The sequence below is a fragment of the Anopheles moucheti genome, chromosome 3 (genome assembly GCF_943734755.1).
Source record: "Anopheles moucheti chromosome 3, idAnoMoucSN_F20_07, whole genome shotgun sequence".
Classification (NCBI taxonomy): Eukaryota; Metazoa; Arthropoda; class Insecta; order Diptera; family Culicidae; genus Anopheles; species Anopheles moucheti.
The window spans coordinates 200,499-226,830 of NC_069141.1; the positions used below are offsets into that span (position 1 = coordinate 200,499).

The 26,332-nt window shown below is 41.4% G+C and overlaps 2 protein-coding genes and 1 pseudogene across 2 annotated transcripts; all 3 read right to left on the minus strand.

The window, feature by feature from the left end:
* Positions 1–490: 490 nt before the first annotated feature.
* Positions 491–3,614, minus strand: LOC128305410 (D-3-phosphoglycerate dehydrogenase). Its single transcript, XM_053042842.1, has 6 exons — positions 3,388–3,614; positions 3,251–3,301; positions 2,176–2,330; positions 1,406–1,758; positions 1,110–1,328; positions 491–1,024 (listed from the first exon to the last, which is right to left on the minus strand). The coding sequence occupies exons 1-6, from the start codon at positions 3,469–3,471 to the stop codon at positions 888–890; spliced, it is 999 nt and encodes a 332-aa protein (XP_052898802.1). The 5' UTR covers positions 3,472–3,614; the 3' UTR covers positions 491–887.
* Positions 3,615–4,973: 1,359 nt separating this feature from the next.
* LOC128305411 (cytochrome c oxidase subunit 6A, mitochondrial-like) lies at positions 4,974–5,519 on the minus strand (annotated as a pseudogene).
* Positions 5,520–8,013: 2,494 nt separating this feature from the next.
* On the minus strand, positions 8,014–23,933 carry LOC128305409 (E3 ubiquitin-protein ligase MIB2). Its single transcript, XM_053042841.1, has 5 exons — positions 23,873–23,933; positions 14,250–14,589; positions 12,135–12,436; positions 11,403–12,051; positions 8,014–11,327 (listed from the first exon to the last, which is right to left on the minus strand). Exons 1-5 carry the CDS (start codon positions 23,928–23,930, stop codon positions 9,074–9,076), a joined length of 3,603 nt encoding a protein of 1,200 aa, XP_052898801.1. The 5' UTR covers positions 23,931–23,933; the 3' UTR covers positions 8,014–9,073.
* Between the last annotated feature and the right edge of the window lie 2,399 nt (positions 23,934–26,332).

The window sequence follows — 26,332 nt, forward strand, 5'->3', positions numbered from 1 at the left end:
TCAATTCAGCGCAATGAAAAGAGAAATCTGGTTAAGCCTTAGCAACGTACAAGACTTTAGTGGCATTGGGTTTTGATTTTCTGCATTAAAAGAACAACATGATAGTCAGAGAAAAGAAAGTAAACAAAAACAACGATACTGATGATAACTCAGTTGAATGAAAGTTGCATGCATTCTGGAAAAACAAGCTTTGTTCAAACGGGAAATAGGATAATGTGTTTTTAGATCGTTTGAAGAGCGCTTATCTCAACAATTTCAAGTTTTGCTGGTTTGTTGATTTTTTTAATGTTCATTCAACATGTTCTAAGCTGTGACCATCTGCTTTGTATATTTAATACATCGATGAGATGGTATGATTGAATCAGTGCAAATTATTACAATGTGTGTCGGGATGGGCTCGCTTTAATTTAACAATTGGTCATTTAATATAGCAAATTGGTAGTAGGTAATACGATAATTTCTTTTTACTTTAATTTCATTTTAAAGGCACGGACACAGGCAATCATTAATAAGCATTATTGGTTTCGTTTTTTGTTTGTTATTATTTTCTTTCTTTAATCAATACAATAAAATCCTTTGAAAAGCTAAAATTTTCTACATACGTAGAGTTTTCTCCATTCATATATGTGTATTGTACGTGTTATATGTGCGGGCCCTTATGCTGCGCTTGTTATTTGTGACTCTCTGCACAAATATATCCTATTCGTCGAATTCGTAACAAATTCGATGGTGTTGAGTTTCATGCCCTGTGGTCGATTTCATCAGTAATTGCCTGTAGAACGTCACGGTGCCGAAAACGACGTCACGCCGACCGTGTGCGAATGATTGATTTTGACGGGCTGGCGCAACCAAGAATGGCTCATTCTGACGCCAAAATCGAATTCAATTTAAAAGACATTTTTTAATACCTCGCGATTTACCACACCGGCATACTGTGTGTAAACGGCCGATTTACCAGTGAGGGCGACAAATTGTTCGGCTACCTCGACAGCAACGCGCACCTGTGCTTCCGACGTACTAGCACCTATCGAATAAATAGAGACACACGTATTTAGAAAAGCGTTTGGGGGTGGACCAGATCGAGTCCGCAAACAAGTGTAATCACTTACCTAAATGAGGCGTAGCAACCACCTTAGGGTGATTGATGAGCTTCCGGGTGATGTCCGATTTTGGGGGTTCTTCCGCATAAACGTCAACTGCAGCTCCGCCACACTGGCCACTTTCAAGGGCCATCAACAGCGCGGCCTCGTCAATGATACCACCGCGTGCTACGTTAACCACACGTACGCCCTTTCGACATTTAGCGAAGGTGATCCCTGATATCAGGTCTATCAGGAGGGAAGCGAATAGATTAAGGCATTTTAGAACCTTTTGTTGATTTAATAAAAATTATCAATTCGCATACTTCGTGTGGCAGGAATGAGCGGTGTGTGCACGGTGATGTAGTCTGCCTGCTGCCAGATCTGCTCCAGCTCCATCTTTTCTATACCGGCAGCCTTCGCTTCTTGGGCAGTTGTGATGGGGTCAAAGCCGATTACGCGCATACCGAACGCGTTCATGCGTACACCTACCTCGCGCCCAATACGACCGAGTCCGAGGATAGCTAGTGTTTTACCGTACAACTCCGTACCAGAGTAGATCTTCCGATCCCAACGGGCTTCCTTCATGCTGGTTGCCGCCGGGCAGATAGGACGTGCAAGTGCACCGATCAGGAAGCACGTTAGTTCACACGCCGAAATCGAATTGCCTCCGGGAGTACTAAAAAACAGAAAAGCAGAGATAGAAAGAAAGAGAGCGAGAGAGAAAGTTTTTAATCAATGTAACACATTTATTTTGATATTTGCTGATGTCTGAACGAATAAAAAAGAAACGTTAGAACTTTAAATTATGAACGATATTACTTTCGGATTCGACTTATGCGAAAATTCGAGATACGCGGTTCGCTCGCAGATTATAGCGGTCTGCTGTTGTGGTGCATCTTGGGGATTGTTTGTATTTCGAACTTTTATTTTACTGTCGTTAATAAGCAACCAGCGAGTGTTATTATTGACGTATCGTTAATTAACTGCATTCAAAAAAACCAATGAATATACGCTAAAAGCTATTTGAGACTGCGCTAAAAATAAGTAGAGTAGATTTATTCTTATTTCTCAACGCAAAGAACGTAATACTTACTTAAGCACCAGCACATTGTTCCTCGTGGCAGCTTCAATGTTGATGTTGTCTACACCCGCTCCGGCACGTCCAACCGCTTTCACCCGGCCTGCACCCGCATCCAGAATCTCGGCCGTGATTTTCGTGTCCGAGCGCACGATGAGAGCATCATAATTCTGTCATTGTAATATGCGAATCAAAGGAAAACAAAGAAAAAGTCGATTAATTTGATGGGAAATCTAATTCTTGATGGCATTCGACCGTTTTCTCCATGGGTTTCCCAAACTCATCGTTACACGAAAAAGATTCATCTGTCACAAAAGGAGCTTTATATAGTCCTACCAACTGTCTCGTCACGAATATATCGCGACAGAAACATGAACGGATTTGTGGTTTGTTTACTATCTACACCATTTACCACCGCAGGACATTTGCCAGTGGCATGGCGGGAAACGGTTCGATTAAATGTTGACGCAAGTTTCATTCATTTCGATTGCAAGATTAATTGCAAATGGGATGAATTGCGTTGGAAAAACGGACGGCATCATTATATAAGTCACTCATGGAAAAATATCTATTAACACATGAAAAGCTTGTTTGAATTCTTCAAGGATACGTTTGCCAGCAAAAATATTTTAATTCATTATCACAAAATTAGGATTTTTTTGCACGGGTTTCCGGATTCCGAGATTCCGGAGAATGATTTATCTTGCGTTGCATTTTTATCCTGCGTTGCAAAAAATATTATATTACCCAAGCATAGCCACTTAGTTGGTTCCAAGATTTAAAAACACATAGATCTTTATTCAAGACTTTTTCAAGAATGTTTCTTGAAAACTACAAAAAAAAAACGGTGTGGAACGCACTGTGTATCACGCCTGTTGCTTAAGTGGCTCTTATTTTCCTTTAAACATATTTCGCTACATTTGCAGACATTCGTCTCAAAAAGGTAACCTAAACGTTGGTTGTATTAACCAGGCCAGTTGCTGGTTGCATCCAATTGTTTAATTAACGTACATCTAGTCGAAACCCTTCGGAGCGTATAGTACCAAAACGGATTCCTTCATATATTCATGAAAAAGAATAATACACCCACCTTAACTTCCTTAATTAACTCATCTTGCGGCAGCTTTAACTTGTAGTCAACCTGAAATTACGACAACCGCAAAGAAGAAACATTAACACACAATGCATCATTTTGATTCGAATCAAATCGGGCACCAAATTACTTACCTGAATTCCGTGATCTTCCAGCAGTTTGACACACGCATTGTCAACAGCATCGCACACCAGGACACATTTGATATCAACTGGCATTTTGGGGAATGTAGTAGAAAATAGTTTTCACAGGACGGTAGATTATCGTTCTCAAACAAACTTCACAACTGCTCTGGACGCTCTGTTCTACACGAATACTTAATTCAAACGAAACGGGTCGTTGTTAAACCCGCACTCTCAAGGCACCCGACCCTAGGGAGGACCAGCACTTCCCAGCACTTAATATTGATTGCGGGTAAGCGTGAAAGCGAGAAAGAACAAGTGGAACGAGATACGGCCGACACAAATCCAGTCGTACGTAATGGTACAATTACAACGCCAATGCTAAACCTTTTATGTTAGGCTTCACAGTACGCACCAACACTGGAAGACGAGTCCAACGATCTGACGCAGGGCTAGATGAACCTGTTGCTGTATGCAATCTCGTGATGCAACTCTGGATCCGATCGAGCAGTGTGACGTCTTCTGGAAGCAACGATCAGCAAACGATCGGTCTGATTCTACCGACCTTGCAAAGTAATACAAGTTTTCCTTCATGTTGGTCGTACGCGCGCGGTTCAATTACATTTGCCCTTACCGGTACCGGTTGCCATGTCGTCGAAATTGGTCGCAAATGATCTTCATGTAACGGCAAGATCTTCCAGGCAACACAGTGGATATGAAAGACGTTTCTAGACGGACAAAATAAGTTTAATTTTTTGTCTACAATACGAAGGTTCGTTCCTTTTTTTGAAAAAAGGTTGTAAATGATTTCTAATAATTAACTCCCAATTTCCAATACACATACATTGGTAAAAAATCGTTGCCCAAACAATGTTCGCCATTTCATTCTCTAGTTGCTAGGGCCAGGTCAGGATCGGACATGCTCCTCCACGTGTCATATTTCTGCGCTCTTTTCCTCCATTCGACAACTACACACTACTACGACACAAGTGGGTGCTCTTATCATTTACTCCTTATCGGCTGGCATACGTTTATTTATATACCCGTTGCTTACACGCTGTTGCCCGGCATCTCGATATGGCGGGATCGACATCTGTCATCACTACCGGGAGGCGAGTATGAGTTCGAACAGATAACCAAGGAAGAAGGGCTCGTGAGTCACGCAACACTCTTACTGGCGCTTATCTTTTGGATGATGGTGAAAGCACGGCTCCCGTTAAATAGTTCGTGGGGTTCTATCTTGCGTATGAATAAGTTGTAAGAAAGCGTTCCGTCTAACCATCAGCTTCAATTATCGGTTGGAATGCGTCAAGTGACCCTTTAATCGAAGATCTGTTTACTGCATGCTTACAAGTTATTTTACTTGAAAAAGATAGCAAAAACCAAATAGAACAATCATGTCTGAAAGTCTCTGATGTGTGTAAATCAGTTAATGAAACAATTTTTGACTTCAATTTTGCTATTTGATTACATTATTAACTCAGTTCATGAGCGCAACCAACCAAAAACAAAAAAACACACAAAGATACATTCTTTAGCCGCTACATGTGCGTTGAAAATTGATTTTATGCTTTTGGCTCAATTACCACAGTGTTCTATTATATTTCGTATCCGGTCGGTAGTGCGTTCACTTCGGGATTGTGAAAAAGTGACTTTATACCATCACCCCAAGGATAACGTTTAGTGTGTATGCGAAGATATTCGTACTGGATGAAATTTGGACGGGTTCGGAGCGCGTGTTCCTTTTGGTGCGCCAAATACGCATTCAGAACACACAGTCCCACAGCTGGTAAAGCCACCAGAAACGTTAGCTTCTTCCATGTTTTGTAACTTCCGAAAGCTAAAAATAGAAAACATTTCGTTTCTTTTGTCATTGTCAAAATTGTTGCTTTTGTCAGGAAATTTCTTAAAACCCTGGAATCTGGTAACCAGCTAACCTGAATGTTCGGAACAGTTTGCTTCGGTAGAATATGTTCGTTTCAGGAATGCCTTCGCACAGATTGTGCGTGTGAATTGAACTAGGTTTGACTTCATCTTTCTAACTCTGTATCTGTAAATCTGTTGTGCGTTGATTTTGCACTTGGAGACAAATGGGTATGGACAAAGATGATGACAATAAACAGGTCACTTAGATTCTCAGCCATAGACTGTAGCTATGGAAACTGGTTGAAATTGATCCGTCCATTGGCCCATTTAACAAAACCGGTCCGACAGTAATAATTGACATAACTGAAACATAATATAATTATCGAGCTTCAACTCGCGATAAGTTCCACCTTGCTTATCAAAAATGATCGAAACTACAATGAGAATATTACTACGACAGCTGATCATTACCTTCTGGTGAGCCAACTCCAATACAACCGTAATCATCCAGTCCAGCTCAATTTTGATAAATTTTGCTAACGCCCCAATAATACAAGATTAGTTTATTTTTTCAATCATATTCCCTTTATTTTATACAAAGACTTCATTTATCCATTTACATACAATGTGTGGCTCTAGTAACAATTTGCCGGGTAGTACAGAAATGGTATTAACATTAATTGTGGTTTCTTCGTTAATTTGTCTCTCACTAAACAATCCGTGTTAGTGTGTCAGGGGGTTTCAGTGCAATAGTATCTTTTCGTTTTGTTTCAACTCAATTTTATATCAACTATCTCTTCATTTTGTTCGGCAATGTAGTAACAACCTTTATTTGGAAATTGCAGCTTCATTTGCAGGGACATTAGCTATCTTTATGCAACATTTTCCTTCTTCTTTCGGTATAGTTTCCGTATGTGGTATATGTCTTTTTGTTTGCTGGTTGCTGATTCCAATAGTTGTAAGTAATTTCTATAAAAACAACAATGATACACAACGTAACACGAACTTGCGCATGTTTATTCGTTAATTCCGCTTTTCAATTTGCATGGATTTATAATGCTTTATTAATGTTTTCTAGTGCATGTGTACACAATTTCCAAGCTTTGTGAAAATATGTTGCATTTATAGTTGTTAATTGTAAAAAAAACAAACAGCTGTGTGTGTGTTTTTTTTTTCTTATTTCATATACACTTCTAACAGTACAAGAAAATTCTCTGCATTCGGTACCACTCATACGATGTGACCTACTCTTGTCGGGGTCTAACATTTCTTATTCGACACCCATATGATCGTATTTTTCTAAACTCAAGAAATGAACAACTTGTGTGTGCTTCATTCAGTTTGATCTATTTTCGGATTGTGTGCCGTTCTGAGAGTCGCTTGTCATCTTTGTTATCTCTGCTATGCTGATCTGCTCTGCTGATTTGGATTGAATTCGAGAACTCAGGAACTGGAACCCTGAACCCTGAAAACAACACTACATCTTTCCTTGATGGTTATAACCGTTCATTTTTACAAAAAAAAAACCTACCAACAACAATTGAAGGAGGTTAATTTTAATTTGCACACAAAAACGCGGAAAAGCGTGTAGTGTTTTAGGATCCGTATTAAAAATTAACATATCTAACTATTTATCCTTGAGAGGGGTAGCTTGCATTCTGTTCATATAGTCTAGTTTCGACCACAATGTCATTTTGTTTTGCCGTGGAATGCAGGTTAAGCAACAATACACTCATTGCATTCCCAACAAATAGGTGTAAACAGTACATACAAAAACTAGCAGTCATTATCTGGAACATGTGCGCTCAGACCAGATTTGTTTCTTTTGTGCTCCTATTTCTTATCGATATCATTTAATTAATTTGGACATATTGCCATGTTACGACATATATGTCGACAGCGAAAAGGAAATCGAAAAATCGGTTACAAAACAATCTTATAGTATTTGTTTGGTTACCATAACATACCATTTTAAACAAAACATAGAACATTACATACGTTTGCTTCTAGCATTGATTCTGTTTGTGATTTGTGTTTATCTATCGTTAAAATATTGTTATTGCAGCACAGACAAATGCTACATTAAATCGGTCGGCACATTCGCATGGAGTAGTGGCAGCAGGGAATTAGATGCTTCATTATTATTACTCTTTGCATCTTCTTACGTTACACACATTATGTACAAAAAATACGACTCGATCGCTTTGATGCAATTGTATTTATATTGCATTAACCTACATTTATTTACTAGCCTGATTTGCGGCTCGCCTATCCTTTGTGACCATCATTCCTCTATTTATCGGTTGAAATCAATGTAATATCGCTGTTTTACATTCGTATTAGTCACAAAGGTAGAGGAAATGATAAATATTTTAACTTAGTTCTGCTGGATTTGGCTGAGGGCAGTGCGTAACGTGCTTCTTAAGCTGTGTACATTCAAAAATTGATAATAGTCGGCGATACTCCGCGCATAATTGATACAAGGAACTGGTACAAAAAGCAAACGAAAGATCATAACAATAAGAAAAACAAATCAAACATCTGCCCTGTCAAACTCTCTTATTGAAACAAACTCCTATAGAACGCATGTGATCATATATGATCATAAATTAACTGGGCAGTATTCGTTAGAAAGATACAACATCGATATCGTATGAAAAGATTTATTAAAATGGATGCTAGCCCTGAATTCGATACATTCAACGGTAAAAGGCTGCATCGGATACGAGGAACGCCGAATACATAAGTTACTGAAATTGCCTAACACTTGGGAACGGTAGGTATGTACAGATCGAAATTAGCGTGCGTCATCAACATTTAGTGATACTCTGTTTCTTTACGTTTCCTGTTCATTATGTCCACATCTCACTGTGTGTATTTGTTTGTAGAAATATCAATATACAAACAGTTGAAGCTTTTTTAGCATACTTTAATGCAATGCAGTAGTTACAACAAACAAAAGAGATCAAACAACAGCCAAACAAGCATTACAACTAGAAGAGATTTGCTTTTGTGTAGTGAAAAGACGAACAACGACGGGCGTATTTTTTTTGGGAAATTCTTCTCATATTTGGCAAAAGTACGATAGTTTTTTTTGTTTTTTTTCTTCCTGACCTTTTATTTTATTGTGTAAGCAAATGGAAAGATGCAGTTTAATGTCATGAACTAAAAAGAACGCGAAGAGAAGGACACGATTACACACATTCACATGAATAAAAAGTCAGCGATTCTCCATTCGCTATCGGCAACTTTGTTTTATCGTTCAACACATTTGTCATACATCGTATTTAAATTTATATACCTTTATCTATATAACACATACTATATCATAAAATACATATACACACGACGCGCACAGTCGTTTAGCTTACGAAACGTAACTAAACCCTACACGCCCGCAACCTCTGCCTAAACACATAATACGAATAGGACTAGGTTTTAGGAAAAATAAGATGGGGCGTCCGATATTGGATAACCTTTTCGTTTACCTCTGCGCCCTCGGCTCTTGGCGCTGCTTGTGTTACTCAGGGGCAGCTGTTTGCGGGACTGGATGAAACAAATTATTCCTACCCAAACCTACTGAGCTACTGGGTGAGCTTAGGCAGCTTTGTGAAATAAATAGTGAACACTTACATACAAATCCTTCCTTCGTAAGGTATGTCGATTTAACCACTTTTTTAATCCCTGTGTGGCCATGTGTCTCGATGTCTCCAGCCAATGAATATCGTGTTCTAAAGTGGTTCCTACAGCCTTCACTATTAGACAACAAACTTTCGAGTCTAGATAATTTGCTAACTCCAGTTCAAACCCTGGTATTGGTACATCGTGCGACTTAATAAAGATTGATCTTTTTCGTAATCGGCTTCCGGCACATGTGACAGATCTTGAGCGTTTCCCCACATTTTGAGCAGGAACCGTGCCCGCACAAGAACGCTATATTCCGCCGACGTTCCATGCAGATGCTGCAGCAATGCGTTTCCTCGATTTCGATGATTTTACTCTCGAGGTAGCGCAGCCGATCAGCGGACGGATGCCGGCCCTCCTTCGGACCATGCAGTGGCCATCCGGCAGCGGTTGTGCGACGATCGATGTGCATCCCACAGGTTAGACATTTCTTCATGCGCAAACCACACTCCTCACAAGCAATCTGGTGATGGCAGGGATCGAACACGATCAGTTGTAATGTTTCGTTGCACACGATACATTCACGTGGTGCTTCAGTCGGGGGCAGCGCTTGTTGAAGGTGATGTTGCAGGTGGGATGCTGTTACAGGGAGCGGTGGTGGTACCGGTGGTGCAACTGTAGCTGGAGGCGTCGGACTAGCTGAGCAGGAAGTTGCGGCGGGAAGATTGGAAGTTGTTGATGGTGGTAGCGCAGGTGCCGAGTTCTTGTCCATCACGAATTGCCGCCGGCTGATATGCTTCGACGAGGGAGCGACACTAATTCCGGAGCTCAATGACGGCGAGGATGAACCATGCGGCGGGGGTGTGGAGGCTGCTGGTAGGGGGTCGCCCAATGCAGGCGATAAGGCTCTGTTTGGTGACTTGTACCGAGCGGGGCTATCTACAGGCATGGTGTTGCCGTTACCGGCGGTAGTAGGACTGATGTTCACGGGGACAGATGATGATGATGAGGAGATTGCCACGGCAGACGGGTGAAGTAGGTTGGATTCTGTCTCATCACAATGACTGCCAGCAGCACCGAGAACGGCGGGTGGTGTGACAAGCGTACCAGCGGCATCCCGAGCCCCATGGCCCCTATTGCGTCGTGCTGGTGTTGGAGGATTGCTTGGAACGGACGAGACAGGATGCTGCAATCCACTAACACCTGCCAGTCCGTTCTCAAGCGCAAGCGATGTACTGCCGGCAGCGTCCGCAAGCTTTTCCACCCTTCCGTTACCTATTGACTCGACTGCGAGTCCCGCAATGTTCATCGCTTCTAGGTTAGACACCAACTGATGATGTGGTGGTGTGTCCTCTTCAGGGTTGGGCAGGTTGCGCGAGGATGTTCCACCGGAGGGATTGGCTGGGAGACTTGTAGAAATGATGGGACCATTCGGTGCGGCAGCAGCAGCAGCTTCCCTCGCTAACCGCGTTCGTTCGTATTCGACGATGATTTCCTTTATTTGTGGGCTCCCGATCCAGTCAAGTACGCGAGCACCTTTGTGGTTGACGTCGAGCGGACAACCTTCACTGGCGAGAAAGCATAACAGCGCATACATGAGTCGATGTTCGATCACAATACCAGCCAGCGATTGGTAAATGTCGTGAATTTTCGGAGCATCCGTTGGCGAAACGTCCTGCACCAGATTCGCTTTCTTGATGATGCACAGATGCATTGCGTTGTCGCCATCTTCGTCGCGCGCTCGTACGTCGCATCCGAGATCAACCAGCTTTTCGATGGAGGCCGTATGTCCTTGCGAGACTGCCAGCAGAAATGGCGTTTGGCTGCGGTTGTTACGGATGTTTATGTCCGCTTGACCTTCCTGAACCAACACCTCAATAATACGCGTATGACCGTTGAGGGCCGCTAGGTGTAGCGCTGAAAACCCATCATCCTTACGCACATTCATCAGTTGACGTGCCAACCGAATGATGTGTCGTGTTGCATGTACATTGCCTTTGAGGGACGCGTGATGCAACACATTGAATCCACGATGGTTGCGGATAGTAAGATCAAGCGTAGGGCAACCACAAAGCATCTCCACTACCTCGATGTTTTCTTTGCCGATCGCATCGTGCAGTGCCGTATCACCGTACGCGTCCTGCACATTAACGTTTGCACCGAACTCTAATAACACCTTGACACAGTGCGGTGGTTTTTTATGTGCGGAGATGTGCAATGCCGAACAGTGGGCCGAATTGAGCTCATCGATGCTGGCATTATGTTGTAACAGGACACGCATAATTTCCGGTTGGTTGCCGAATGCTGCATAGTGTAACGTTGAGTCGCCTTCCTTGTCTGTAACGTTTACATTGGCACCCGTCATCAGTAAATACTTCACCAACTCTACGTGACCCTGGTGAGCAGCCACCTGAAGGCAGGTTTTTCCACCACTTACGCAATCCACTGCTTCCGGATTAATGCTGCAATAACATACACAACATCAACATTAATTTATAGTGTATAAACGACATTTTAACATTTATTCCATTACTTACTTCAGGAAGGTCTGGACGAATTCGAGGTTACCCAGAGCCGCTTCGCGTACCAACCGATCGGGAGCCGTAGGACCACCCAGCCCGGCTAATGGCGCCATATGGTGTACGTTGATACGCTGATTGCTTAGATCTCGCATGCTGTTGGAGCGCTCTGTCGCGGCAGCATGCGCCGCAGTCGATAGCTTTACACACATTGGGTTCACTGTCCACGCCATGTCTTCGTCCATTTGTTGTACGCGCAAATCACCGTCGCTGTAGATTTTGAGCACTTTTCCCAATTTGCCCAACACATTGTGCATCGTTTCGATCCACTCGCCGTGACCTTTCTGGAGCTGTTGCATTTTAGCAGCATCCGCAATAAAGGTAACTATATCACCGACGTTGAAACTAAAAATCTTCACTAGCGCTGCCGGATGGAAGGTCCACCGGTTAGTACAGCCCTCATACTGCACCCGGATGTCACCCTTGTCCGTGATCCTGTGCACGATGCCAACCTTTGACAGATATTCGGCCATGCGCGGGTTCCATCCTCCATGGCCCTGTTGCAACGTCTTTAGGCGCTCTTCTGAAATAGCCACCTGGACACGGTCGCCGACGGAAAAATTCGAACGCACCGGTGGTGAAACCGGTTGCTGTTCTTCTGGTTGTCCTAATAAAATGGTAATGCAAAGTGCTTCGTTAAAACATAGGGATACATTTGGAAAGATGAGTGCGGATAAAACGATAGCTTACCTAATACTGGCATGTGATCTTTGTAGTAAAATCCACCGACAGACGGCTGCACGTAACGCAGATCAACGTTTCCCTTGTGTCCGAGCCGATACACGTTGGTTGAGCCGGACGCCCAAGCTACACTCGCCACGCTGCGGCAGGATTCGTTGTCCCAGCCGCGAATTTCCAAAACACGACCAGATTTGCCCGGACCGCCGTCTTGATTATTCCATTCCCAGTCAGGACCACGTGTAACTCTCGCACCGGCAAAGATTCCTTTTAACTGTATCTTGGTCGAACCTTTCCGTGGTGGCAGAAGGATGCTGTGAGAATGATGAGCAAAACGTGAATGTACTGTCACTATATAAGGGATAAGGTGTAGAGAAAATCTTTGGTTTCCATGCACATCTGGGTAATGAAACGATAATAAAGTAAGAGAAATTGGAAAGAGACAAAACTATGTGCATACACGGCTGTGTATGTGTGCGCGATCCTTTCATAACGCAAAACTTCAGGTGGGAAAAATGAACCACTACCTCCAACCGCGTTCGTTTGGGTTTGTCCTATATACCGCCTATATGGCGCCGAGTTATATGCCATGCGATGTTAGAGTTTTGAACAACAATTTATTTAATGTAATTACAAATTGTTTAAACATGTTTTGTTTCTTAACATATCTGTTTGTAAAATAAAACAAACAAAAAATACTACTCATGAAAGAGTTCACTTAAACCAAGCAAACAAAATCCCCACACGTTCGATAAGGGAGTTCGAGAGTTGAGGTTCTCCTGGGGCAGCGTAGCAAGCAAAGCTTGTTGTGTGTTTGGGATTTTCCCAAAAGGCGTGTTGGCCAGTGGGAGCCAAGAGTCAGCACTAATAAAAATAAAAGAAAAAAACCGGTGAAATAAACACATTTCAGCTTGGAAAACATACACCAGTGTAAGAAAGTCTATTAATTTGTGGTGTAGTGTCTTTGTGTGCGTGTTGAATATGCAAACCAGTCAACTGTACGGTGTTATGTTTCATTTAAGAACAGCCACCTTAAAAAAATGGGAATTTGGAGGAACACGACGCCACAGATCAAGAACGCGGATGCGATCCTCTTCAGTTGTTCCGACATTTTTCAGTGCTGATTCAAATTTCGCACAAGATGAGCCATTGTAGTTTGCGCAAAATAGCACAAAGAAAAGTCGCCTCGACACCGTGAAGAATACGATTCAGTCCAACGAAATCATTTTCATTTGAAATTAAACCTTGAAATTGAAAAAAAGTCTGGATCGTATCCATGATCATCGATCGTTGTTAGCAAGACACAGCACCTATTGAAAGAGACGTCATGCATGAATGGGTGGTTGGATAGGGGAGGAAATAAGTTTACTTGGTCTTAAATTGTCGGGAAAACCCCTCGCAAAACGTTCATAGTTCAGGTGTTCGTTGACTCCATACATTTTCTAGTGAGCGGCTATATGCGCGTGAACCGAAACATACTATTCATTCCGACTGGTAGGGTTCTCATCATGCTCTACTTGATGGTACCGCTGCAGAAGGAGTTCTAATAATCGTCACCAGTAACGTACCGGGCTTTACTAGAGGGTCGATAGTTGGTCGATTTCCCAGTTGGGATAACCTTTCGGTTACCGCGCCAAGGTGATACACACTTGAGCTCAGCCGACTCGTTTGGCTGGCTGGTGTAATCTAAGGAATCATCAGTATTGGACGCAGTAATTAAAATGAGGCTATTAGGGAGAACACTAATAACGGTGTTTCCCACTATACTACCGAGAGACTTCACCGGCGAATAACCGGCAGGGCAATTGACCGATGACCTCAAACGAGGTCCTCCAATCATGAATGATCCTGATGGGAGAATTGGGAATGAAAAGTCTCGAATCAGGGCACTCTGCTCAACGGATCAATAATTAGGCGTCTCGAAAGAAGGGCGAGGAGGAGAGATTTTACTACTTGCGATTTGGGAAGAACATTCATAGCTTATGCTGGGATTTTTTTGGTCAGCTAGTCCATAACTTTATCCAGCGCAAGTCAATAACTTGTAAGAGCTTTGAAACGAAAAATTTCTACTTCCAAAGAAGATTGAATTATGTTGAAAATGTCGTTATTATCATTTATACTACTTACCCGAGCGAGTTGGCAGTCTGAAAGCGGATGAAGGGATGCTCTAGGTCATGCAGGTCATTACCGTAGCAGGTGGCGCACAAATCGTAGTACGGACATTCAGCACACCGGAACCGTATGCCAGTGATGCCTGCTTTACTGCAACCGTCACAAAGAACGTTCTGATGTTTCACGCCTATTTGTGCGTTGTCGATCACAATCAGATCGTACTGTTTATGGTAACCGACACGATAGTTTGTCCGGTGGCCCGAATCCCAGTTGACAACAACCGTCTTGTCCGGTGAGTGGGTCGATCCGAATCGTCCTATTTCACACAGTGTCCCGACGTGTCCTTCGCCGTCATCTAGGGTAATACACGAAAACGAACAAATCCCAATAAGCTTCAAATAAGTCTATTAACGTTCGAAGAACAAAAAGAGTCGTTCAAATTACATCACAATGGTGATGATTGCTGTTCACATGCTATAAGCAACGAGGGAGAGTTTCTCTTTTAGGTTATACACGTCCTCACACCGTCCCCGATTTCTCTTTCCGTTTATTTATTTGGGATTACTTTTGGGTTTTTTTGTACTTCCGGCTTCGCGAAATCCGAGCCGTTGGAGGAGAAAAGGGGTTGAAGCTTCAGAAGCACATGCACTGACCACACCGAAAAACCCGCGCAATTTATTTGCCACCGAACAATATGTCACGAGCGCACGTTTGACGCGAAACAATCGCGAACACTATGCTCATACCGGACACCTGGATTGGCCGGAACAGAAGGATAAACTTTCACCCACTTTTATGCAACGTGTGACACGCACACGGTCCACTGGTACACCACATGCAAATATTGAGCAGCACGGCAGTTATATACGTCTATCAGTGTGAAAACAACACGATATCACTGGTATAAGGAAATAGAGTCACAACATGGGACCCGAACGCGCTACTGTCTAGCAATCGATTAACATTTTCAGTCTCTGTTACATCCTCCCGGCTTGCGTTGAAACTTACAAATGCGCGAGGTCATTCTCTCGCCTGGCTCCCGATGTCTCTCGATGTTTTGTGTCCCCTCTCACACGTTGTGTGTGTGTTTACAACTTCCTTCCAAGACGATGACGCCAATATACCCCGAGCGTCATCAGACCTTGTGCCGCAACCATGTGACTAATCATTTTGTAAGGTTTACGTCGCGGACAAGAGTGAAAATCGAGAAAAAGAGAGAACTCATCGAGGCATAGGTATATTTACGATCATGATGGTTTTGTAGGTTCCAGTCTCCACAGTGAGATGAGAATTCAGCTACAACGTTTGAATGGTGATTGCGTGAAGCAAGAAAGGAAATACGCTAAATACGCAATAATAACCATCCAAGGGAGCTCCACTACGTAGGCGATGAATCGTCATCAATCAAGCATGCGGAGGTTCACGGAAAGCAGACATCAGTGGAGCCGGTATCCGCGCGAGTCATCCCTTGCGCCCTGACGTTCCAAATCACGGACTGTACTCCATAAAAAGGCAAATAACGACTGGGAAGTGCGACCGACCACTTTCTTTGAGCGTCTTGCCAATGGAAATGAGAAACAGGGTGACGAACGCGTTACGACGAATCTCCACAAAAAGGTTTTTCCTCTAAAACACTACGACGAGTGTTAACTTCACGTTAGTAAATGTAGCAAGGAAAGAAACCTCAACTGCGCTAATCGATCCGTTTGGATCCTTGGCTCGGGTCTCGGGCCGGATAATGGAAATTCTAGGCCAATGAGGAAAGCTGTCTAATGTCGAGATTAGGAATTCGCCTATTTCTTGTCCCTTGGTAATAGCTAAGCAAAACAGAAGTCAGCCAACAAATGCGAGGTCCACGTTAATGAGATGTCACAAATATAAACTCAATCCGAGTCGGAATGAGAGCAAAAACGGGCTCCAATCTTTAGGCTCTACCAACACTGCATCTCTGGCTACGATTGACGCGTAGGGATAAATGTGTGGTTTCTTCAGATTTATTTTGTTGTACATACGTTTACTGACAGGTAGAAAATAAAAAAGGCAAAACCGCACCGCATCGGAATTTCTCGTGCGCGATTTGTCATTCCTTTTCCAATTTGAAGGAATTAAGTTGTCATAACGTACTCATAATTCACTAATGTCATGGCGCACTTTTCATAGGGTTAATAGGGGACTGCATCCCGGAACAGAATATGCATATATCTGTAGTCTTTAGGAGTAGTACATAAAAGAATCTTCTTCACAAAGCGAATAGACATGGCATAATGTTCTTGGCGTAATGATCTTTAAAGGTTAGGCCCATTCGTGGATTACTATACTCATTTTACCACTTAGACGAAAAAGTCATCCCTTGCCGGCTATTCGAGATCAGCGATTGTTTCGGGTGGGATTTTGGACTTGTCGTGTGAAGACCGACGCCACTATCAATACAACTAGCCGTCACTATTGTTGGCTATCGCATTGAATTACGTGATAATATTTAGCGCGTCGTGTTGTTGTGTTTTATATTTATTGTTTGATTTTTTCTTCCACAATGAAACAAACTTTGTGCTGAAATGCAACAGTAAATAGATCTCGCGCTATACATTTGAAGGAATGCCTGACATCTATTTTGCAGGTGTTTAAATGAGACTGAGCCTATTAATTATTGTGTGCACAACGTCACAATGTCAAAGTAGCATGCGCAGCGCACTACTATCCGCATTCTCGTGCGCTAATGACCCAGTCATCCTAATGTGTTAATTTAATACCCGATAGTTCCACTGCAATGTGCTTTCTACTGTTCTTGCACTTATAACTTAAGAATATGAATAATTGCATTTGCTCAGTTGTGTCGATGTCGAAAGAGAGATCTCCTTAGGGATAGAATTTAGGTCCAGTGTGAGTACCACACGATCGGTTTGCAAGAAAACAATCAAATGATTTTATTCTGTTGTCAATATTGCGAAGATAACAAACAAATGGTAAAAAGACGTACAATTTGACTTTACCGTTTATATTCAGTGAAAAATAAATAAAGCAGTGCAACAAAAAAACCCAAACATTGGAAAGAAAGAAGCTTATAATGGTAAACCACACAGCATGACGAGGGGATTTCATCACAGTTCAATTCCGTTTTCTAGCACGATTTTGACAGAAAACTTCGCCGTCTCCTAAAGCAAAGATGTTAAACGCATTCACAAACAACGACAACGACGCCCGTGAACATGAGATGATGCGTGGCTGTAAAACTAAGGGGAAAATACGTTGCTCCTATGATGATCATCAACGCAGCACGCGAGAAGCTCGGAAGAACGGAAATGATCCACATTGTACGTCGCACCAACACCGACAAAGAACAGACAATTATCAACAAGTTCTTCAACCCGCCGGATTCCGTTTCTGTTAGGTTGCGCGCCTTGCCCGACCGACGACGTCATGTGACAGTCATAAAGGAGGAGAATAGACTTGCCCCCCATGTGATCAGACATCTAACATATGAAGAATATGGCAACTAACGTTACGACCACGGAGACGTTGCGGCGGGAAGATGAGCGACATTTTCCCGATGGCACGCGCGTCCTTTAGCAAACGCTGCTTCTTTTTATAAATAAATCTTTCCCAACGCTATTTTTAGTGCGTCAAGGGATAGTGCGACACCCAAAACAGGCATGGTAGACCCTCTGTACCCTTATAAGTGAAAACTTCCTCGAAAAGGACTTAAATCAGGATCTCAAAAATGATTATTTCCTGCAGAAGACGACACGGCAAAGTTTTCCCCTGCATCGATGGGAATGGAAACAATGGTTCGTGTTTATATATGTTTGGTTTTCTGGAAGGGAAGCAACTGTGTTGAAGTGAGATGAACCGGCGTCATGTGTGTCGATGCTGCATATTTCTTTATTTTATTTATTGATTTAAATTCAACCGTTAGTGGCCCCCTCGAGGCGTTAAGCGTGAATGTTTACAATATGATGTTTAATAAATCTATGCAATGATTGCTTGCATCATTTATTTATCTTAGTTTTTATAAACAAGAGCAATGTAATCTGGCTTTTGCTCTGTTAGTATAATTTGTTAAAATAATATAAATCAAACTAAAACAATGCAAAGTAAACTAATTGAATTAATCAACGTTTAAAGCACACATAAAAAACGCTGGATAACCATTCAGTTTATGATTCGATTACAATTTGTTGAAATATCTTTTCGGTTTATCATCGACGAGTTTATGACACGTTTTTTATGTGTTTGTTTGTAAGCCTGGCAGATTATTTTATATGCATCAACTAGAATATCATTGGACCATATTCATGTGTGCTGGTCTTGCACCAAAACAGAAATAAAACAAATAAAAACTACCAACATAAACCACGGGAACATTAGCCATGTGTTTCGAAACAGCAAGAGAGATAAAACCATAAGCACAAGCCAATATCAAACATTATGCGGGGCTTTATATCCATTCGCTTAAGAACAAACCCAAATTATCTGCAGTATTGATTTTTGATTTTAATTTTAAACTTGCCTTGATCAAAACGTTCAGGGTTATTTCGAGGTAAACCTTTCGACAGGTGAACGAGAAGGTAAAAAAGCGCAGAATAGGCTATGGTATTTTTTATTTTGTTTTGGGGCAAATGCGGTACTATATAAGTTTGACTCAATATAGTATTGTGCAAACCACAGAAAAAGGTGTGCAAACTTCTGTCTTTTTGTGGATTGGGAAATAAGTTTGTAATCATCATCAATTTGCTCATTTTGGTTATACAATTATGTAATATACCTTTAGGATAGTGAATTTAAATTAATACTTTAATGGTGAAAAAACATACAAATAGTCCAAATGTATGAATGTATACTAAGTATAGTTTTTAATGGATGGTACATACTTTGTTGGGATTTACTGGAACCTACTCAACCTACGCCACTTGCGAACCTAAATGACACTTAAGTGTACGTAATGAAAGTTACAATGTGCTTAATTATTCGGCTCTTAATAAAATATGCTGATAACCAATAATGTGATTCTTGATACAAAAGATTTCTTTAAGAACGTTGTTATAGGGGTTTACCGGGTGGCATAACTAAAGCTTGTTTAAATCGATTTCCAAGGTGATAAAACACTTTAAACGGATTACACTTTAGGCCGTGTCACTTATTAGTGATTGCCAAGCTTAAGCAATAACAGCGCAACAGTGCCTAAACGATGACAATCGCAATGAAAACATTTTGCGAACATTTTGCTTAGCAAGGAACCTGCTGATGCGTCTGTGATAACGATAAACTTTCGTATTCAAATTACTTTCACATGTTCCTATGTGGAAACCGCCCTTCGTAAATCGCTAAGTATACGTGTCGTATACGTATACGTGTATACGGGGTATTACATTGGGAATACCTAACACATTTGCGTTCAATCTCGAACTCGAATACTGCAATAATTAGAGGGAGCAGCTTCTCTCTAAACTTTTCCAATTATCATTCAAACAGCGATTGACAACGGTTGCACTACGGGTGCAATTCGATTGACATTTGTGGTCAAGAAACGTTCGTGCATAGGGATGCAAGTATGCAAAGCTTATTGAACAGCAGCAATGCTGGAAGTTGTTTGCTGCTCGACCAATATGTCGAGAGAAAATCTGTTCAAGCGAAAATAACAATATGAATCGTCATATTGGCGGCACAAGACAATGAAACCAACCTGTAAGCGTGCGGATGGTCGTGGTCGTGTTTATTTGCACCTTTTGGGTGCTAGTTAAACATTGCATAAGAACTTAATGTGACAAATCCAAACCACTTCTTTTACAACAGACATATTGTATCAGATTGATTAAATTAGTTAACACATCCGTCAAGTTGTTCATGAGAAAAAAAATGGATTTTGTGTGTGAAGGATCAGAGGAACAAGGGGAAAAAGTTATCAAACAATTATAATCTAAACAAACTCGTCAGTTAAGTCTTTTTCAAAGCTGTGTGTGGTTCTCCATGCCCCGCATTTAATACAAAAACAAACTTACATTATCAGTGAAAAAGAGAATAACATATAAACTTGTGCTGGTCTCAAAATCACAAATTTATTCCATTTACGAGAAGCTCATGATTTCTGCTTCCGTTGATCCGTTGATTACACCGTTGATTGATATCAATTACATCATATTTAGCGCACCACAGACTCAAAAATAAAGTCTACGAATTCTAATTCGATCTAAAGTCTAAAGTATGGCTACCATAGCAATTAAAAACAAATGAGAAACTTTGTTAGCTATGACATTATTTTAGCTAATTTTTGCATGATTTATATACAAAAAAGTAAGATTGAAAAAGGGTGCTACTTGATGTAAAACGAAAATAATTTAACTGGCTAAATAGTTATAGAAGTATCTGCTAAACTAAACTGCTAAATAGAAGTTGCAGTATCAAAATTATCGAAATAAATTCAATAATAACATAACCGTCGTGTGGTAGGTCGTTGGGCAAGAAGACTTCAAAGAACACAAAACAAGAACACACGGCGAGCGGGCCAGATGGGGCTGGGCGATACCAGAAGGAAAAATTTCCACACGTTTTCCCGTATGGGAAACAGAAATCGACGTAAAAATCCCAACCACGAGCGAAAGTCTATCTTCCAGCGATATCTTAATTTGTGGGTTCGCTCTGCCCGTGGGGACTTCCATACGGTTGGGTATCAGGATCTTCGGCAGGGTAACAATGTCACCCGGGAACACCCTGCCGGGAGAATACCAAAACATGCACACATATACGTACCCGGGCATATGCAAACTGTTCGTGAAGAAGTCTTAAAAACCCACAGGAAAAAACCATCAACGGTGCTTCCGCCTGTTGTCAGTGCTGGCGCCCACCCAGTTACCTCTTTCGGTGTTATTTCTTATGTACAATATTTCTGCTACCCTTGGTGACGTTCCTTCTCTTGTATTTTTGTAAACTTTTCAAGGGCCCGAAGGTCAATGTCCTGATTGCAGGGTCGAACCGTATGGTCCGCCCCGAAAATAAGGGAAATAACATATGTAAACGCGAGCATGTTTGTTTGTGTATCGGGTCTTTCACCGTGCTTCTTTCGTTTGTTTCATTAGTCAAGTTCCGGGATTTTGCCGGAAGATTTTCCAAGATCTTTACCTCATGCTTCACACGCACAATCATGATCATGAGAAGGCATGGGATTGGTTTTGGGAAAGTTGGCGGACTGGTCGACATGGTTTTGTTCCTACTTGTCATTTTTTTCTCTCCACAGGCTTTGCTGGCCGAATTATGTCTGCTTCTTGACAACGATCTAGGGATATGTGTAGTATCGCTGTTTTTAGTGCAATTTGTTGCGTTATTATCCTTTTAGTAGTTCTTCCTTTTTTTATATTCAATTAATTCAACATGACTTTTATATAATAATAAGCCAATCAAGCATAAACCAATGAGCATTTCGTCTTCGTATTCTTATTTACCGACACAACAACCTCAATAGATCTAGGCCTGCCATTTCTAATTTTATTTGAGTTTATTTATCCGTAGCTGCATAGTCGGTCATGCCGCCCCAATGAGCATACGCAACGAGCAATGAGCATATTACGAAATGTTGATTTCAGTTATTTTACATTAAATAAGCAGACCACGCTCATGAACACTTACAAGAACCTCGAAGTATATTTTAATACTATTATTTGATAATCCCTTCGTAGTCCATCTTTTGATTTTTGTTGTCTTGTGGATAATTGTTTGTGCCACTTTAAGCCGATGAGGAAGCAGTCACCTCCAAGGACAACGCCAAAACCACTGGAAGGGAGGCAGACTTATTGGTGTATACTTGTAGTCCGTCTCTAACCCATCTGCTGTCTTGTTTTGTTCTAGTTCCGTTAAGGGTCGGCCAAAGTCGAACGTAGTAGGTTGTTCCAGTGAAGAGTGGCGCAATCACCCATCAACCACACCACGAACACAGAACCTTTCAACACAGAAACCACTATACATCACAACAACCAAAACAATAGCCCCGGATCTATACCATCACACAAAACAATAGGACAACAGACGTATCACATACAACAACGATAGACAAACGACAAACAACATCGAAATACACCAACTACCAACACAACCGAGCATGCCCGGGATAAGGTAAATCGCAAGGAGGAAATGCCTTGTGACAAAAAATTGTTATTTTCACTCAACACAAGCGGTGTTGAAAATACGGCATTGCCGTCATAATGGAATTTAAATAAATAAAAATTTGATAATATATCGATCATATGATTGTTGTATTTAAGTTCAGAGCAGAGCAAACATATAATAGATATCTTCAAGCATAATATATATTTTTATAGTTACATTGATGATATGTTGTAGTTCGATGATTATCATTGCCTTTTAACAGATAGTCTATATGAGGTTCGCTTCAGTGCAAAACGTTTTAAATCTCTATAGTATCTCCATTGGTGTTGGGATTTTTATCAAATTCTCATCAATGGCGCTTTATCGTTTGAAGAGTTACATGCAAACCAACGCACCCGCCCATCGAGTCGCATATCAGATGCCATATGCAATATAAATAAGCACTGGTAGAACAGTCTGCTCGTTTCTGTCATGTTCCGTCTGTCTGTCTGAGCTGTTTCGGCTGAAAACTCGCTGTTTCGTGCCCTCTCGTTACCCCTTCACGCAGCCAAAGGTACCGATGAAAATAGCAGTGACCCCTCACGGAAAAACTCGTAGATTCTTGCGTGCACGAAGCATCACCTAACACACCGGGCCGAATGAGATCGGTTTTGGCACTTGAATGATCTTATGCAGAAGTAAAACTAATTTTAGCCAAAACGACGCGCAACTCCCTACACGCAGCTGACACGGGGTGGGATCATTGAAAAGCATAACATTTAGACGAACAACCAAAATACATTCACATACGCACACATAAGGCGCATAAAAATGTGTGCATAACGAACATGTTGCCTCCAGCAACAGATGGCGCTGACCGGTGTTGAAATGCGAATTGTTTGTTTGTTAGCTAAAATGTTGATGGTTTATAAAGTTGTTTAAGCATCTTAAAATATAACTCTTAGGGATCTTTTTATTACGCCCATTTGAATAACAAACGTTCGTTATAAATATACGACTTATGTTTACATTTATTGGTACATTGATCTCACTTAGCATTTAGTTGCAGTTGGCCGTGATTAAAAATAAAAACAATATGAAATTTGTTCAAAACACGGAGAATGAAAAATAAGTGTCACAACTCTCCTGGAAGGAATAAACTTCGGGAGAGTAAATTCGAGCATGCTGGAGATTCCGCATACGGCATGCAAGATACTTGCATCCAAGTCCTATAACGACTGATCGCAATACACTATTTGAAATCAAAATGCTTGAGTTGAGTGAATAAAAATTAATTCAAAAATAAATAAAGTAATATTACGTGAAGTTATTACTTCTTACTGCATACTAAGCATCAATTTATGGTTTGACCAATTGTTTGTTTAATGTGTCCTGTCGTAAGTAACGCTGAAAAATCGTGTGTTAACATAAAATTATAAATACTTTTAGGAGTTTAGTCACACTAAGTTGGAGCCAAATTGATGTTTGAAAACTTTTTCAATTGTTGATGCAGCGCTGTGTTCTATTCTAAAAATTCCCTCGTACGAAGCATTCTGTCACCTTACCTTGTTCATGCCAGATCCAGTCGGGACCGCGGGCCACTCGAATGCCCGGTGCTAGCATGGCTGGTAGCGCCGTATTGTCAGACTGGGGTGGAGATACCACTCCAGCGTACGGTTCCAGAACTATAGCGCACACCCTCCAGGGGCCTGTCACTTGTAAAATACAGGTAACGTAGTATGTAACACTTGTTGGTCTACGTTATTTGGTTAACGTGCCAGATAGAACGAGATGATACACTACGCGCACTGTCCGTTTTCTGCACTATGTTGGATGCATCTGTTGAAGCGCGGAAGTCAAAACTAAGGGAGATGTGCACAGGCGTTAGATTCAGACCCTGGAAATACAGCAAGAGAAACGAAAAGACGTTAAAACTCACCCTAGCAGAAAATAAAGTGTAATTGAAAAATTATGAGTAATTAAAGTCGGTAAATTCGGCACAACTCTATCAATCTTGCCCGGTGGGATTCGCACAACATCGATCGGAAACAACAAACTGTCGGAGCGAATCAAATTAACTCGCATTTAATGGGTCAACAAGATGTCGAATCAGCGACCATGCATCGGCAACTATGCTGGCATCACTTGGTGTCGCACCATCCGTCGCGAAAAACTGGCCCGAACAGAGGAAGGCCATCCTTTAGAGGAAGAAGACACGTTCACGTTCACTACATTTTCGGGTAGCTTGTGGCACGGCTCCTTTAGTGTGTGGCAGTGTACGTGAGCACTTTGTTCGAACAGCCGGTGTGGCGATGTCGATGGTGAACACAAGCTACCGCCATAGCGTTGGTCAGTGGCAAGAGAACACATAAAACTTTATTCGCACAGTATTTTTTATTGCTGGTCATACCCCGTTTGGCAACACCATAAGGGATGTCGCGCTTATGTGCAAATATTCAGCTGTGCGTTGTTGTTCGGTCCCCGTCCACAATGGGATTCCGCCGTATCGTCTTAGGTGCCTTGCTTACAAGGCGACAGATAGGAATGGAATGTTTAGACGTGCACACAGGGTGGGTCGAAGGGATATGAACACTCTTAAGGACAATTTCGATTTAATATGGAAATGGATTATATTTAAAAGAAATGAAAGTAAGTCCAATGAAATTTAACAACCTCCTATTTAGATCAGAGTTATAATATGAACTATTAGAATATTATTCGCCAAAAAATCACTCCTGGTTCACGATTTACATGAGCTTTGAATTCAAGACGGTTAAATCTTGTGCTACGGTTAACATTATGGCATCGTTTCATCTCTCTCTTTTTAGCGTAATGACTTTCTAGGTCATGCCTGCCATTTCTGGCGCACTAGACTTAATTTTACCACGTAGCCGGATAGTCAGCCCTTACTACGGGGGATTGGGATTTTGGACCGGTCCTGTCGTATCTTTATACGATGGTTGAAATGGTTGAAGCAATGAACATTATTTTATTCCCATTTTCTCATTTATATTAGGCAATCTTAAGCCATTTTTTCGAACTTCTTTTTTATGGGTTCAAAAATGTGTTTAGTAGCTTCTCCACGTTTCACAAACGCAGCACACCCACCCTGTAGTTGGTTTATGGTTCTGCATACTCATTGACATATTTAACCTTATTTAGATGAATTCTTGTACTGTCGGCAACGAAATGAGCGTTTATGCAAAAGAGAGCATAGTGACATAGTGAAACAGTGGAGCATAAGTCACAACCAACTCATACCACACTTACCGTAGAGCAGCTCTACTCGTTTTAAGTGGTGCTGCTATAAAGCCAACGTTCTCGCATGTGTGATGACTAATGTGAGTGCTATTTTTTATGACAGCAGCTGTAGAATGTTTGATAGTGGCCTATTTTTCCTTACCACATGATTTTTTTCACCATAAAAGATAAAATTTAGTTAGGAATTTCGATAATCCGTTCTACAAGGTCATGCAGCTCAATTTCGTCATTACTGAAGCGGCGGACTCAAAATTCGGAGGGAAGAGACCGTTGCCGTTAAATTCCAAACAATTGAGAAGTTGTAATGCAGATAACGAAATGCGTAAACGTGACACATTGGTTTAAGGATGACGACAATCTAATGATTACGTTGTTTCCTGTTGCTGGTTGTAGTCTAATCGTTGCGCTGTAAGTTTCAAAATGTATGGTAGCTAGATTTGCTACATGATTATAATATGCTTTGGTTATAATGATTTCCCATCCAAAGTTATTATCTGTAGGCACACATAGAAAATATACCATTAAACACATAAAACTGCAATAACATCATATTACTATTTAATGCTTTATTTAATAAATTAGAAGACCTAAATTTTCCTCGTTCATTAATAGCCATTGCTTTTACGTTCGCTTTCGAGCATAGCACCCTAACCCTAATAACCGACGTTAACTTGTTGACCGCAGACTTATAACTATTGCCTGGGAGAAAGAAAAGACAGTCGTTTTAATAATCATATATAGCGTATGGTTGCAGTACAAATAAC

Excerpts from the sequence above, each read along its gene's own strand:
- LOC128305410 (XM_053042842.1), bottom strand. The coding sequence starts at position 3,471 with ATGCCAGTTGATATCAAATGTGTCCTGGTGTGCGATGCTGTTGACAAT. Across the intron at positions 2,331-3,250 it reads AGTTAATTAAGGAAGTTAAG|AATTATGATGCTCTCATCGT; the intron begins GTGGGTGTATTA and ends TTACAATGACAG. Across the intron at positions 1,025-1,109 it reads GGTTGCTACGCCTCATTTAG|GTGCTAGTACGTCGGAAGCA; the intron begins GTAAGTGATTAC and ends TTTATTCGATAG.
- LOC128305409 (XM_053042841.1), bottom strand. The coding sequence starts at position 23,930 with ATGCTAGCACCGGGCATTCGAGTGGCCCGCGGTCCCGACTGGATCTGG. Across the intron at positions 12,052-12,134 it reads AGATCACATGCCAGTATTAG|GACAACCAGAAGAACAGCAA; the intron begins GTAAGCTATCGT and ends CCATTTTATTAG. Across the intron at positions 11,328-11,402 it reads TTCGTCCAGACCTTCCTGAA|CATTAATCCGGAAGCAGTGG; the intron begins GTAAGTAATGGA and ends ATGTTATTGCAG.